Source organism: Trachemys scripta, chromosome 12 (assembly GCF_013100865.1).
Source record: "Trachemys scripta elegans isolate TJP31775 chromosome 12, CAS_Tse_1.0, whole genome shotgun sequence".
Lineage (NCBI taxonomy): Eukaryota > Metazoa > Chordata > Testudines > Emydidae > Trachemys > Trachemys scripta.
Window position 1 is genome coordinate 18,424,640 of NC_048309.1, and position 16,723 is coordinate 18,441,362.

A 16,723-nucleotide genomic window follows, 5' to 3' on the forward strand; every position below is an offset into this window, starting at 1 on the left:
AAATTGCAGGCACTTCCTGAGTTTGTGAGGCACTTTCACATGCTGTCCTGCTTCGGAGGAAACAAGCGGGGCAGGGCAAGTTTCTGGATGTCTGCAAAGATTTTGTATTGTTATACACTACAAACTTTACTTCCCATTTTCCCCGCTGGGTTTAGCGTGAATGTTTCTAGAATAATAATGTTCTTCGAAACAAAATCTTGATGCTCCTTCCTGATGCCTAAAATCCATTGCAATAGGTGCCTTAGCAACATGACAGACAAGTGCTATGAGATTCTCCACACAGCTCTGCAATCCTTTCCTATAACACATGCTCCAGGGCACGAAAACCACCTTTGTGTTGCCACCTCTCCATAAACTAGGAAGTTATGCAATAAAATGAAGTTTTTTACATAATCAAAAGCATGAACCATAAAGCAGTTAGTTTTATAACAATTACAGTTCACTCTGCAGGAAAGACAAACCCTACCTCAATCCGTAGGTACATAGGAATTGCCATAATAGATCAGGCCGGGGTCCATCTAGCCCACTACCAGTTGTTTCAGAGGAAGATGCAAGAAACCTTGCACCAGGCACTTATAGGATAACCTCTTGGCATATACCGATGAAGTGTTCCTCGTGGCCCAGGACCCAGAAGACTTGGCATGGGTGGAGACTTGCCAAACCATCTATTCAGCAGCCTCCTTCACCCCAAGTCAGCTGGGTCAAGAGCTCTGGCCTGATGGTTGGGGACAGGTGCCAGACTGGCTTCCTCCCACTCACGCGCCAGACCATCCAATGGAGGTGCAGGTCCACTGTTCTATCTTGATGTGTGCCTGTCTGCCACTGATCCCTCCACGCTAGAGAATTCGATTGATCTGGAGGCCAGGGTGTCTGACCAGCTGTGGAGATGGACAGAGATGTTCTGATGCCTTTCCCTTTGAAGGAGACTCCAGTGCTCGTAGTCCGTCATGGAGCGTGCTCACACACGCCTTCCTCCACCACTTCTGAGGATGCCGAAATGACCAGCAGCAATTCTCTCTCTCCATCTGAGAGGTCTCCCTCCCAACCTCTCTGAGCTGCCAGTCTTCTACCAGGTCTTCCTCAGGACCTGGAAGCTATCTCAGCAACCAGGTCTGCAGCGCACACTGAGGGGGACGATTTCCTAACAGACCCCTGCTATACAACCCACACCTTCATGTGCAGGTGGTGGAGTCTGACTTGGCACATCAAAGAATGGTCCTGGCTGGTGCCACCTCCTGGACTACAGTTAGGAGGACACTGCAATGCTTGGCTATCGCATGGGGTTGCCCACTCTACATGTCCCCCCTAGTGTGCTCCAGAAGGAGAAGGCAGCCTTACCCCCAGCTTCTCTCACTTTTCTCAAGTGGGTCTTGCAGGAAGGTTCTCCTTGCCCACCCCTCACCCTGGCCCTCTGGAGCTCATCATTGGCCTCTGCCCCACGAACCTCTCTGGTCCCTCTCAACACAAACTACCTGAGTTGGCTGAACAATATCCAGTGGGCCTGTCGCCAAACTGCACCCAGAAAACATCTGAACACACTTGTACTTCATACCATCTACTTCCTCGCCCTGACATCCTGCTCCTACTCCAACCGGTGGGGACCTGCTGTTCCACTCTTGTTCCACGGCCTGCCAGAGTTATTAGTTGGTGGCTCCTTTGTGGAGCTGTGAGCAGGGCCATGGAGCTGGTGCATTTCGTGGAATCTCCCGACACCTGCCCGTTCTGTGAAGAGAGGGAGACCCTGGCACATGTCTATGTAGCATGTCTCAGGTTGTAACCCCTATTCCAGAACTGCCTTCTGAGGTTCTGGCTGCACTTCCCCCTCCCCCCGCCTCATTTATGCACTCCCCATTCATGGCCCCACGAAGTCATGAGACTGCCTCCTCCTGGCACTGTGCAAGATGGCCACCCATCACACCAGGAGGAGGAATCTGGATGGGGGTGTGCTCTGCAACTGTGAGGCCTATTTCTGATCCCTTGTTATGTCATGCCTCTGAGTGGAGGTCCTCTGGGTGGTGTCCACTGACTCTTCAGACACCTTTGAGGAGCAGTGGGTGCTGTCGGAGGGTTCTTGGCTTGGTGTGCCCTCCTGGTGCTCTACTTTTTTAACCTTTGACATTCACTCCGTTCCTGTTTTTTCATTTATTTGTGGTCTGGGTTCAGTGGTTGAAGGGTCAACCTTTAGTTCTGGGCAGGCCTATCCCACTACCCATAATAGGTACAGGATAACCCATCCCCAAGGAAGCTTCCTCCTGACTCCCATTTGTCAGAGGTTGGCTTATGCCCTAAAGCATAAAAATCTGTATCCTTTTCCAAACCCCTTGTTTATTTTTTAGTATTTGCTATTATTACTCTGAATATGCTTGCTCTCCATACAATTGTCTAAGTCCTGGCAGGTACTTCTCTACTGAAATGTCCCATTTAAAAATACAGTAGAACCTCAGAGTTACGAATACCAGAGTTATGAACTGACCAGTCAACCATACACCTCATTTGGAACCAGAAGTACACAATCAGGGAGCAGCAGAGACAAAAAAATTAAAAGAAGGCAAATACAATACACTACTGTGTTAAATGTAAACTACTAAAAAAATAAAGGGAAAGCAGCATTTTTCTTCTGCATAGTAAAGTTTCAAAGCTGTATGAAGTCAATGTTCAGTTGTAAACTTTGAAAGAACACTCATAACATTTTGTTCAGAATTACAACATTTCCGAGTTACGAACAACCTCCATTTCCGAGGTGTTCGTAACTCTGAGGTTCTACTGGATTCAGCTAAAATCTAGAAAATCTTGCTATCCGTGACCTTCTTGCAGTCACCTCACTTTATTATGTCTCATTTAAAATAATGGAAACTATGCTTATGCTCTTTTGAAAGCCAGATTTATGTTTCCAAAAGAAAAAAATGCCAACTATTTGTGGGTGCCAGTAAACAAGTGACGTACAAACACCAGGTGGGTCTGGTTAATATTCTGGTAACTCTGTAGGTACAGTTTTGACAATTGTGACTGGTGCTTAGTATTCTCTGTAGTTTTTGTGGTCACTTCAGTTGAAAGGGGTGACTCTCAGAAGATTTGGAAGTTACATTCAGATCTTCATCCCAACTTCTTTGATTTGCTCTGGGTGGCCTAAGATTTGAGATGGTTCTTTTCTTATCCAAACCAGTTCATTCATCCTAGGTTTGTACCAAAGACTGAGGCTTGGTCTACATGCACATTTTGTACTGGTATAATGATGTCAGTTACTGCCAAAATAGTGATATCGGTACAATCCCCAGCGTGGGTTATAGAAGTATGAGCCTGCCTTAACTGGTTTAGCTTACTCCCCTTACTGCATAGAAATAAGTTTAACGGTGTCACTAGGGGGATTGTACCACTTTAACTGCACCAATACAGATAAAGTGGTGCAACTTGTGTGTCTAGCTAAAGCCTTAATCTGGTTTCTTAACATTACACATTCTCATTTCCCAAGCAGACAAAATAGTTGAAGGAAGAGGATTCTTTCCCGGGACTTCTACCTGCTTAGGACACCGTAGTGACACCAGATGTTCATTTTACATGGTGTCTATTTACACTCTTCTCTACTTAAATACAGTTCAAGCTCCTCTCTGCTATGTTGCCTATCAGTAAAAAAAAATCTTCCCTTGAAGCTATTTATCACTTTCTTTGTTCACTTCACACTACACACAGCAAGCAAACACAGGGGCATCTGAAGTGACTACAGTGCATTGCTCTGCAATTTCACTTTATAGGGGAAAAGTTATTTCCTCTCCCATTTCCTCAGACCCCTGGTGGATATAAAATCCCTTCCACTTAAATTATCTATCTTCCTTTCTTTAAAGAGAAGAAAGCTTGGACACTCAGCCACGCCTGCTGTTCAGCTCTTGCAGATTTATCATTTGTGGATAGGTGAAGAAAAACGACTCACTAAAACGGAGATATTATCAGTGCTGCCAGCAAAACAGTGAAAGGCTCTCTGCCCACCCTGTTTTTTGTATAAAGTCAGGTGTGTAGCTAGCAGCCCTGACTAATGATTGTCATCAATCAAAGGCTGTGACAGCTCCAGCAAAGAATGTGTTCTCCTAATGGGAGAGTTGATTAAACCAGGAGACACTAGCAAGAGGCCTCTTGAAACCCTGCCTGTAGAAGGCTGCTGAACCTTCCTGCTGCTTCATACTGCCATGGAACCTGGTAGCCTTTGATGCAGTCATGTACACTGACCCACTACCTTTGAAGTATAGTGCAGAGCTGTCAAAAGCGGCAGGCTATTATCACTTCACTTTCAGTCCATGCATTTTGGGTTCTTCTTGGAGGGATTCTTAACCCTTAAGGAACCAGCTAAGCACCTGGGAATCTGGCTAATTTCCAGATTTTTTTTGGTTGGTGACAGGAATTGATGTGCCATGGAGGAAAAGGTTTTCTGGCTGCTTCAAGGCAGGACTGGGTTGAGACCCCGGGGACAAAGCAAGTGCTGACCCACCTTGCACCTGCTGGAATCCCCTCTTCCCTGAGCCTGTGCTCCCAATGTGACCTGCCTTGCCTGGCTGTTGCTTCCTGCCTCCTCATTCAGCCTAGGAACTGGCCAGGGGAAGTTGGGTTACACAGGATGGTCATTCCCAGAGCACAAGAGTCTTAGATGGGGCTGCAGAGGGAAGCAGGAAGACACCCTGAGAAAGACGTGATCTAATGGTGTTTCTGGCCATGTTGAAACCAAAACAATGGCAGATTTCCCATCAGGTTTCTACCCCACAGAAAGTTCAGGAACCCTCCTGACTCCAGGGTTCTTCTCTGAATTGTTCAGGGACTCCAAACCCCACTAACAGGCAGAAAACCTCACAGGCAGTAATCCAAGGATTTGCAGTTTGATTTCCCTTCTCTGTCAACAGCTCCACCATTCTCACCCAAACTCGCACAGCCTTAGTGAATGGCACCCTTGATTCTTCCTCCCTGTGCCCAAAGTCTCTGACTATGCCCTGCCATGTTCTCTTATTTATTTTTATTTCTACTGTGAAAATCACACTAGTACCCCCAACCTCACCTCCAAATCTGTCCTTCCTCATCACCATAAACCTGGCCCAGCCCTGATATGCTATTGTTAGCTCTTCTCTCTGGCATCCCCACTTCTCCTCTCTCCCTCTTCCAGTCCACATAAAATGCAGTCACCAGAATGATCTTTCCTTCTCACTATTCTTATAATATCCACAGCAGCTATTAGGCATGGATCATACAGGCAAGCTACACAGGGCACTGAGTATGTAAGGGCACCTCTGGCTCAGCTGTCCTCCCACCCTGCATTGCCTGGGAGCAGCACCCGTATGGCTGCAAGCCTTCATGGGTGCCCACCACCCTGCATCAGTAGCACATGAGAGCTGCAGTACAAGCACAGCTCCAATTCAACTGCCTCCCCTCCACCACAGCTTTTTAGAAGGGGGAGATGTCTGTCTCTTTAAGGGCACGCTCCATCCCCAGAGACATACTGTACCGGCAGCCAGGGCTCAGAGCCACTGCACCACCCCAGCAGTGTAGAGCAATCTCTGATAATTTTCATATGACTTTACATTGTGCCTCTTCATATAACCTTGTGGTGGGTCTACCCACGTGTGACCTCTGTTTTCATGGGACTTTGTATCAAAGCCTCATTTAAAAACTTTGCATTGCCCTTGGTATAATATTATAGCCCCTAAGGATAGAATAAGATAGAAGAAAAATTTCTGTTTGCTAGCAGTAGAACAAGAGCTCTTCCCCCCCCCCACTCTTAATCAATTGCCCTGTTGAATGAATGAGGTGTGGATGAGCAAGGCATGGAAGGCAGCACCTCCAGACAGCCTCAACTGTTGGAGAGGGGCTGGGAGCCAGACCCAAGGACAATAAAACGTGTCAAGTGGGCTCATTAAAGACAAGCAGACATATGGACGGCCTCGGAGGTTAGAAGCAAGCACCTTCTTTTGGAAACACCCTCTTTGCAGCATTGGGACAACACTCAAAAGAAAGCAGCACAAAGGACCAATGGACACAGACACAGAGTTTGAATCTGGTATAGATTTGCATAAGAGAAAAGCTGCTATAAAAGTGAGGTGTCTTGCAGAGGACCCCGAGTCTCGTCTTGTCAACATGGGAGCATCGATCCGGATCGGCAGAAGCCCGGCTCCACCCCCTCCCCCATCTAACTCACCTGGCCAGTGAAGTTAAGGGGAGCAACTAATTGGTAACAACAAGACGGAGTGTGTTTGTGTGTGTGTGTGAGTGTAAGTGTAATATATTATATGCATATAATACAGTGTTAATGAATACATGTATTACTAATAAATGTGGCGTTTTGTCTTATTCCCCCTGAAAAGATCCTGTGCAGTACTTTAAGTACAACATTTAGTACAACAGCAGCAGCAGCACCACCAGCACCACCACCACCACCACTAGTGACTGTCCTCATCATGGCAGTGAGAAGGGCATTTCCTAATAGGCTGGAAAGCCCACAAGAGCCCATGTTGAATGCCATATTTCAGCAGTTTAGCATCTGGTGCCAGTGGAAAGCAGGAAAAAGAGACATACAAATATTTTAAAAATGAAGAATCAAAATGTTTTGAACTTCAATTAAAAAACAAATCAGTTTTGGATTCAGTTAGAAATCTAGGCAAAAGTCTAGGTCGCATCTTACTGTATCTGAAATGTTCTGCTAATCCCTAACTGGAAGTCTCACCTGGTACCTAAAATCAGGTTAAAAGAAGAACAGGAGTACTTGTGGCACCTTAGAGACTAACAAATTTATTAGAGCATAAGCTTTCGTGGACTACAGCCCACTTCTTCAGGTTGTGGCTTGCTTGGACTTTCCCAGTCAGTTGGCATGTGATGCAAAGAACACTTGCTCCGCAGTCTCTCTTTAGGATGCCAGTGACAAAGGTCTGTGTCTGTCCAATGAGTATGTAATACTCTCAGGATTCTGGGTTCATTATCCCTGCTCATGTCACTTTCAGATTCTTCCATTTTTGTTTTATTTGCATTTGATGTGCCTCCCCACTTTGTTGTTTGTTTTTTTGCTTGTTAAAATTAATCAAATGGCTCCATAAAATCATTAATAAAAGAAAAGCAGCCACTCACTATTAGTCTCCTTGGCATTATTTACTGTAACATAAGCCTCCATGACAGCACTGAGTATTAATATGCTGTGATAAATCACTCCTGAGAAATTCTGCTGGAGTTTGGAAATTATAAGAATGTGGCATATAGATCAGAAACTCCAGAATTCAGCTGACATCACACAAGTGGGGTTTGTTTCATGTGTCTAATGCCATCTTTATTAATCAGGAACAATTCCTGGAACATGTAATAGAAACTAGCAGTGCTTGAGACCACCTGAAAGGTTGCAATGGTTGCCAGGGCTATGGAAGTGGGATTTGCAGTAGGAAATTGCTCAGGGTGATGTGAGGATTTGCAACCGGGGGAAAGAGCCTAGCTGTAAACAACGTGCTGGGGAAGAAGTTTCATTTAATGCTGAAAACTCGAAGAACCTGGAATTGTACATACAACTGTACCTTTTTTGCTCCCTGTTCCTCTTCAACACCATCTCCTATTACAACATACACGGCTTTCCTCCCAAACCTCTGCATTATCCGTTCAAAACAGCTCTCTTTCCCTGAGCAACAAAAGAGAAGAAGTGTTTGTTATCTAAGAGAACTGGGCAGCCGGGCTGGAATTCAGCTGTGAGGGCTGGGCAGAGCCTGATTTCATTTGTTTCTTTGCATTTGTAATTTGGTTCTCAAATTAAGACTTAGGCAACATTCTCTGAGATGCCATCACACAAGCTAGCAGCATCTTCTTTACCTACCTAGTGTTGCCAACTCCCTTGTGTTTACCACAAGTCTTGTGATTTTTGGTGTATTTCTTAAAGCCCCTGCTGCTGGAAACATGCAATTCTCTGGGAATCTCAGGGCTTGTCTAACAGTGGAGTAATGTGCACTACAGGGGGTGTGATTTCTAAAGTGCACTAACATGTTGTGCAATAATTGGTCTGTGTAGACCATGCTGGTGTGCACTAAAGGTTCCCTAGTGCACATTAATATATCAGTATTATGTTAAAGTGCATTAGGGAATCTTTAGTGTGCACCAGCAGAGTGTACCCAAACCAATTAATGCACAACATGTTAGTGCACTTTAGAAATCACCCCCTACCCCGTAGTGCACATTACCCCACCATGAAGACCTCAGCTTTAATTTTAAAAATAATAAAGTTTCTAGTGCTCATGATTGCAGAGAAAAGCTTGAAAATCGGAACCAAGAAGGCTCAAACATCAGACTGCAAATAAAAATAACCCAACATTTATCATTTTAAAATCTCTTGATTTTTAAATCAATTTAGTGTTTTGTGAATACTTGGCGTTGGCAACATGGCAAATATGATTTAGTGTTTAAGTCCAACAACCTAGGACAACTATGAGCTATCCAGTAGGGCTGGCCAAAAAATTTCCACCCAAACTGTCTGATAGAAAATTGGGCTTTCTATTACACAGGATTTTTCATGAAAAGTATTTGCTTTCTGCAGAAACATTTCAATTTTTGTCAAATAGTATTCAGCTGAAAAACTTTCAGCTTTCGGTCACAATTTTTTTTTAATGAAAACTTTTTTGTTTGTTTTGTTGTTGTTGACATTTTCCATTTTCAACCTTCCTTGCAAGCTAGTTCTATTGGGGCGGGACAGCTTTGTCATTTTGAGGGAGTGCAAGAACCTAAGAGGTGCTAGCCACAAGAGAACGTCAGAGGTTCAGGGAGCTTCTGGGTATGTATTCACCACAATATAAAAATAATTAATAATATCACAGAAGGGCAAGAAGAAGGGATGTACAGCCTCTGGAGGAGGTTAGGGTTTTTTGGATATTAGGCCTCGTATAATTCTTGTTGGCTGGATGTTAGTGTGGCGTTGTGAGAAGCTGAAATTCACATTCTTATCCATATTTTTACCCACAAAGGGAAAGCAGATAGGACTATCTGGTCATTCCTGATGTGGCAATATGATATAGTAGTGCTGCTTAACATACATTTACAAAACAAATTAGAAACATTAATCTTCACTGCACCATTAATCTTCACTGGGAAGTAGCGAATGATCATCACCTCTGTACATACAGGGAAACAGAGACCCCCAGAGATTAAGGCCAACATTCTCAAACTTTTTTAAATTTTAAAAGTTTTAATTTAATTGATCTGACCACGGTCACACAGTGAGTCACAATGGCAGAGAGGATGAGATCTTGGGAGTCCCTGGTTGTTAGTCACATACTCAGAACACTAGACCATCCTGCTTTCTCTATAATCTCTGCATCTTTACTTCTGGTCACTGTAAGAATGAACTCGCCAGACTCCTGACCAAGACTTTGGAACAATCAAAAAAGTCTCCCCCCAGAAAATCATCACAGGTTTTATATTGAGCCTGGTGCATGCAGAGGGAAGAGTTTAGTGGGAACAGCATGTATACTCGTGTGGTGCAGATGTGTGATCCATGAAATTCATAGTTATGTATCTCAGCGTTGAGTCCATATGCTTTGATTTAAAGGAGCTCTCAGTCAGCTGTCAAACAACATTATTACAAAAGGCATTTCTTTTGGTGCTCACCAAGTGTCTCAGCCTTGCAAACAATGAGCTTATCTGCCCAGCACTGCTGTGAGGTAGTTGAGTATTATTAGCCCCAATTTAGCGATGGGAAGCTGAACCACAGAGAGCTTAAGTGACTTGCTCTGGATCATACGGAAATTCTGTGGCAGAGTCAGAAATTGAGCCTGGATCTCCTGTTTCTCAGTCCAACACCTGAACCAAAAGACCATCATTCTTCCTTCCTTAGGCCCTGTCTACATTCAAAGATTGTAACCAGATATAGCTGTAAACATGGTCTGTGTTAGCAAACAAGATCATTAATATCTGCTCGCAATCACAGCACATAACCACAGCTTTTCTATCTTGATCCATGGTTGCTTTTCTATAACGGGTCCAGTTCACTGTCCAGCCCAGCCCTGCAGTGTAAACAGGACCTTTAGCCATATTTATGTAACAAGTTCGATTAGAATTCCTTCCTCTCAGATGTGTGAGATAGGGTGTCCCAGAACATATGGCCCACAGGCTGCTAATGCTGCTGGGTGTGCATGTCTCCTAGGCGCTGTATCGCCCACTGAGACACTATGGGAGAGCTACCTTGATTCGTCCCATGGTGCACTGATACAAACATGGGCAGTTAGTATGTTAGATGTGGAGGCACCAACAGGAGGATCATGTAATTGTGTTGTGAATAAAGCTGCAGGAACACAATTCAACCGTGCTCACTGTAAGTGGATCAGATTCGAGGGCCACAACCTGGTTACAAACAGCCAATTGCACTTTAGACAAGGCCTTAGCTGTATTGCTCTTACCTGTCTTTGTTGCACTGTAGATGTTTTCAATGGGGAAGACTGTGCCCAGTCCATATAGCAGCACTTTAGCAAGAGCTGGTATGAGTTGAGTTGTGGTGACCAACACGTTTACACAGTTAGGCCTAGAAAACAAAGTGGATAGTTGGAATTGCAGTGAGTGAGGCAAACTGTGTCCTTTTCTCCTGTTAGCCTCTGTGCTGGGAGCACAGGGCAGGATGCAACCGGAGAAAGCTCCAGAGAAGTTGGTGATTATGTGATGGAAAATGACTGAGGTTTTTTGTACAATCTATTATTAATTTATGAGAAATGAAATCATTTAAAACAAACCAGTGACGAAGACGGAGACTTACAGTGTATATCGCAACCAACCACTGAGGTGCTTTAAATGGTGGTAAATCTCCAATGTCATTTACACTGGGTCCCTTGGGTGAACTAAGTCAGGGCTAGTAGTGCTTCTATTTCCTCTTACTGGTCTCCTGCAAATCTGTTTAGTACCTTCCTGGGAATGCTACAAATGGGGTATCCAGCAGCAAGGCAGGAAAACCAGCTGATTTTCTTTTGTTTAGTCCTTTGTATCAGATTGAGCTCACCCCTACCCTGGATAATACAAATCTGGAAAACATGTGCAGATGGGCCTCCCACAGATTTGGCCAGCAAAATCCTATAAACGTGCCCTGGTTTGTTTGGAGGAAAAGAAGGGAAGCAAAAGAACTCTTGGATCTCATATGTAGGTGATTCCTTAAGCTGTTCTTACCGGGAATGTATCAAATTCAGAGCCTTGAGAGCATGAGTGAGCCAGAGATCAGTCAGAGCTTCCAGTTCTGCTCTTAACTGCAGCCAGGTTTCCCTCTTAGGAGCTCCTATTAAACCTGCAAGCAGGGAAATTAAGCAACATTATTTGTAGCTGCACGGAAAGGGAATGTCTTGCACAGCTTAGTACACAGTATTCCAAAGGGCCTCCTGCTCTCTCCTGGCCATGTTTGAATCCTACCTCTCAAGCTGCTCCTCTTTCATTCCTGGTGGAGACTCCTAATCCTGCTGCTATGGAGTGTGTCAAGGCTCTGCCCTGAGTCCCCTTCCCTTCTCCCTCTTGAACCTGCTGCTAGCCTTCTTTTTGGACATCGCTTCAAAGTAGATGATGCCCTGAATGCCCCCAATGTTTCTCACTCCTACTCATCCACTTCCCTCATTCCCCCTCCCATCTTGACCCCAGTCTCTTCTGCACAAGTCATGAGTTGAGGGGCTTTAATCTGTCACTGGTCTCTTCTTCAACCCACTGAACCTCTAGATGGCTGCTGTGCAAAGTGTTTCACGACTAAGGGCCTGTTGTATGGAGAAACCTTCTCTGAAATACATTCACTGATGTGGTAGTTAGCACTGGCATATTTAGCCAGTATTTTGCTCGGCTCTGTCTCTGTGGTTAGCAATTTGCATGGCTCAGTTAGAATACTTTTCTGAAATTTCCCATAGAACTAAGCAATAATGATTGAGGTGGCGGGCATTTCCTGAGAATTAACGACCAGTGCGGAGGGGATAGAGGTCTGAGCAGAAACAGACGACTGTTGGGTCCTGCAGGTCATTAATCCCCCTAAAAATCTGTCCACAAGGTCGTTATTCCCAGTATATATGGGAAGGTCATTATTCCCACTAAATACGTAAAAGGCAAATATTTAAAATACCTTTAGGAATATTATTATTTTTGGTTATATGTTGTTCTGGTTCTAGTTCTGAGACACTTGTGCTGACAAAATCCCAGCCCAGCCTAAGAGAGAAACTGGGCTGTGAGATCAAGGAGGCTAGACCATCCCATTGTCTTGTGATATCATTTTGATGGGATGTGGGATAGGGAACTGTGACTAAGGAATACTCTTTCCTTCCATGTACACCAGAGCTCATCTATGCATCCCTCTGTGTGAGACTCGAGATATTGGTTTTAGGTTGTTTGAAGGGTGCGTTTGTGTTTTATTTATTGTTTGTTTGGGGAGGTGATGAACATAATGTTTTCTGCACCAGCTCTGGTATTAATTTATTGGGTCACACAGCTTTCTTTTGGCAAAGATATGTGGTTTTAATTGTATTTGTTAGGGATCCCAAGGATTTTGGAGATGGGATGCCCTTTAATTAGATGCACAAATATCAGTGTGAATGAAATGTACATTTTAAAAATATATTTTTTTAATTAACCTATTGCCATGGGTTAGGGAATTAGTGCCTAGGCCGTTATTATTGGAGTGCTGAATGTGCTAGGCCCTGTACAATAGAGAACAGAAATTAGCCCCTCCTGAAAGACCTTACAATAATTTCATTTCGAGTAGACACAGCACGCTGTGTGTAAGGCTCTTAAAGCAGGGCTTGATTTCTCCTCTCGTGTACAGGGGAACAGGCATGGGGAACACAGAACTTTACAGAGCCCTCTTAGGAGCAGCAATATTTCATTTCCTGCTAATTAGAGATAGGCCTGAACCACAACCTCTTGTCTGATCAACTCCTGACCTTGGGAAGGGCGTGTGACATCTAGATCCAGATTTTGTAGCTTGGTCCACTATCTCTAATGCCTTTCACGGGACCTCAGAGCACTTGGCAAAAGCTAACCAAGCCTCACAACACACCTATGTGAGCTAGGTATTAGCCCCAGTCTGCACATGGGAAAACTCTAGTGTAGACAGGCTGCAACTTACCCACCCTGTTACAATGTGTCAGAGATGGGAACAGGATAAGGAGCAGTCTTGATTCCCAGTCCCTTGCTCTGACCATTAGACTGCGCTTCCCCCTATAACAAATGAGTTTGCTCCTTGTTTTTGGAGTGCCTAGGCTATTCTGTCATGACCACTGTTATTTAAGGATAACACTGCTGAATTCTGCTGAAACACTTGCCTAGCAGTTCAGTTCTCCAAAGATCAAGGTGCCCTAAGTATGCTGCTTGCTACACACCTACCTTGTAGTGTTTATCCTGCTGAACAGAGAGAGGTTTTTTTGAGAGATGAAAGGGGCCATTCCCCGGTGGAGACACTCACCTCCTACATTGTTTTTGTAGGTATTGTACATCTCTTTCACCCGACGGTAGCGGAATGCTAATTTCCTCATCCAGTCAACTCCCCCATGAACTCCAGAGCCCAGACATAGATTTGCACCAGCAGTTGAACTGTGAAAGCCATCTGCTGAGAAGTTATATGTGCTGGTGGGGGGGGAAGCAGGGGAAAGAGGAGGAGGAAGAAACGGGAAAGAGTGTTAGTGCAATTATATAATACAAAGTTCCTTCCAACAGGGTTTAGAAACAAGTGAAGGGGGTGAGGGAAGAGGGACACCAGATGTTGCTGGAGAGTAATGGAGGCAGCTGGTAAAGCACAGGAGGAGGAGGAATAAATTTCTTCTTGCCCTACCGGTGTTTCTGGTAATACCTATCAATTTGTGTGTGCTAATTTATTTGTTGGGCTAAATCTTCAGTCAATTCCCATTACCACTCCTGCTGAATTTGTGGGTACACCTATTTGCATGCACAACTCTCCATCAGCCCCCCAACACACACTTATACAAGCAAATTAGGCGGACTGACTTAGAGGGCCATTTTTTTACACAAATGCAGGTATGTAATTGCATGTGCATTTTACAATTGTGCATCTGACGGTTTTAAACATCTGGCGTGATAATGCCAGATCTGTACAATAAAAGATATGGTTTTCCATGTGCGACTGGATACAACTACTGATCCTATATGGGGATTAATGGGGTGAAAATTTTGGTCCATTAATTTTGGCAAGAAAAACCTATTTTCAGGCATGAAGAACTAACAGGATTGCCAGAGGTGTGGAGCCCGGCACTGCTCCCATATAACATATGGAGATATACCTATCTCATAGAACTGGAAGGGACCTTGAAAGGTCATCAAGTCTACTCCCCTGCCTTCACTAGCAGGACCAAGTACTGATTTTGCCCCAGATCCTTAAATGGCCCCCTCAAGGATTGAACTCACAACCCTGGGTTTAGCAGGCCAATGCTCAAACCACTGAGCTATCCCACCCTGCTCTTCATAGCTAGTTTCTACACATCTCTGAAAACAATGAGGAATTTATGGGGCACAAACAGTGAAAATGCCTTCTGATGAAGACATCATACATGTTGGTTATTACCACCCATTCATTGTGAGAGTCTTAGAACTACCTTGAACACAGAGAAAAACAGGACTGTCCTCTACATGAAAATCACAACTGCACACTGAATCACTATGCATGCCTGGCTTACTGAAACACAGATGCTAATGCAACTATCTGTCTGCAGAAATACTCATATCCTAAAGAAGGTAATTCTGATATAGACCTTTCTGATTGTTTGGCATTATATGTTAATACCGGGCTTTGAACCTGTTTTAGAACAAGAAAATAATTAACAGTGGAATGAAAGAGCAGTGGCTGCTTACAACGCATGGTCATAAACATTCTCCAGCAAAATCTCTTTAACGCCGCCCAAGCAGAGCCCAGAAGAAGAGAATAAAATGGGTATGGCATATAGGAAAGACGACAAAGGCCTTGTCTATGCAGGAAGTTAAGTCAAATCAACTAAAGGTGAGAATTTAAAGCACGTTAAACTCCTGTGTGGATGTGCTCATTCAGAAGTAAAGTGACATTTTATTTTAATTTAGCTTAACTCACTTCCCAAAATTATTTTGGCTTAATTTCCCTAAGCATATGAGAAGTATGTGAAAAGCAGCAGAGATCTTTTGGGCTTGGGCTTGTTGCAGGATGAAAAGAGATGCTGTTAGCAGATTGCTTTCCCATATACTCTCAGAGCAGGCAAGGATTGTTTGCACTAATTTACTTAAGGTAAAATCCAGTTTATCATTTATATATATGTGCACTCATACTTGGATTTGCTATGCAGTAGAGCCTACTTATAGGCTAATAAAACAGCCTGAAAGTGTCCCATTCTTTCAGTGCTTTGCAAAGCATAAACTACAATCCCAAATGACATAAGACCTCTTCTCCAGGGCCGGATTAATTCAGAGGCACCGCAAGTGCCAGCTCACAGATGTGCTCCTGCAGCCCTTAGGCAAGGGCATTCAGGGAATCTCTGACCCCGGGCGCCAGTGCCACAGCTCCCATTGGCCAGGTACCGCAGCCAATGGGAGCTGCGGGGGCAGTGCCTGTGGGCACGGGCAGCATGCCTCGCGCAGAGCGGTCTGGCTCCTCTGCCTAGGGGCCGGACGTGTTGGCCACCTTGGGGAGCAGAGCAGTGTGGAGTCACGGCAGGCAGGAATCCTGCCTTAGTCCTGCTGCACTGCCGACCAGAAGCTGCATGAGGTAGGCGCCTCCCAGCTGGAGCCTGCACCCCACACCTCCTCCTGCACCCCAACCCCCTACCCCAGCCCAAAACCCCCTCCTGCACCCAAACTCCCCCCCCAGAGCCCGCACCCCAAACCTTCTGCTGCACCCCAGCTACCTGTCCCATCCCTGGCTCCACCCCAGAGCCCACCCCCCCCAGCTGGAGCTGCACCCCCTCCCAAACCCCAATCCCCTGCCACAGCCCTGAACCCACTCCCCCACTCCAAACCCAGGGCCCCACAAAATCTAATAGCCTCGGGCCCACAGGAGAGTTAATCTGGCCCTGCTCCTCTGAGTGAAGCTTTTCTGTGTGGGGAGAACTGCCTTCCCTATGAGGCTTCCATAGTACTCTGTACCATGTAGCTACATCCATTCATCATATAAACAACCCATTGGAAAACAACAGAGTGTAAATATAGGTCCCGGTTGCCATACAATGTAGGTGAACAACTGCACATCCAATTTGTACACACAATTACTGTGAATGTACATGCACACTTGGCAAATGCACGTGCAAACACTTTGGTAAATGCACATGCAAATTTATCATGTGCATGATTACCTGATTTATATACACACAGTATTGGTGTATGCAAATTTGGAGTAATATTTTCATGACAAAGCCAATTTTTACTGATCTACCTGCCATTCACTATGTAAGATTGCTGGACACTAAAAATCACTCCTTTAAATCAAAGAGGACATTTTATTGTGACACTGAGTTCTGGCTGTACCATTCTGTGCTCTGTGATAGGTGACAGATAAGCCTAAATTGCAGGGTTGTTTCACTGAGGAATATGTCTAACACCTTCATGAGTTTCTGGTAGCAGTGATCAAAGGTACCACTTTTTTGGGAATAATATTCAGTGCAGCATGAAAAAGTCCAAAATTCAGGACTAAATTTTCAAAATACTGCACAGTTCTTAGCCATGAAGCTCATGCCTGGCGTAATCAATGCTGTGACCATGGAGTTGTCAACATATCCCACATAAAGAAATGTCACATGGAAAATAAGTGGCT

At 44.6% G+C, this 16,723-nt stretch overlaps 1 protein-coding gene and 1 long non-coding RNA gene across 8 annotated transcripts in view; one reads left to right on the forward strand and one right to left on the reverse strand.

Annotated features, from left to right (window-relative positions):
- LOC117885729 overlaps positions 1-16,723 on the forward strand; it is an 88,261-nt gene that overhangs the window by 7,754 nt on the left and 63,784 nt on the right. For all 3 annotated transcript variants that reach the window (XR_004647833.1, XR_004647831.1, XR_004647832.1), the window contains exon 2: positions 14,756-14,947. This is a non-coding gene — a long non-coding RNA (uncharacterized LOC117885729). The remainder of the gene's footprint in view (positions 1-14,755; positions 14,948-16,723) is intronic.
- The window catches only part of EYA2 (EYA transcriptional coactivator and phosphatase 2), a 153,113-nt gene that overhangs the window by 1,119 nt on the left and 135,271 nt on the right, over positions 1-16,723 (reverse strand). For all 5 annotated transcript variants that reach the window (XM_034787160.1, XM_034787158.1, XM_034787162.1 and 2 more), the window contains 4 exons: positions 13,403-13,563; positions 11,143-11,257; positions 10,389-10,510; positions 7,527-7,627 (listed from right to left, as the gene is read on the reverse strand). In XM_034787160.1, coding sequence (XP_034643051.1) covers positions 7,527-7,627; positions 10,389-10,510; positions 11,143-11,257; positions 13,403-13,563 — 499 coding nt within the window. The remainder of the gene's footprint in view (positions 1-7,526; positions 7,628-10,388; positions 10,511-11,142; positions 11,258-13,402; positions 13,564-16,723) is intronic.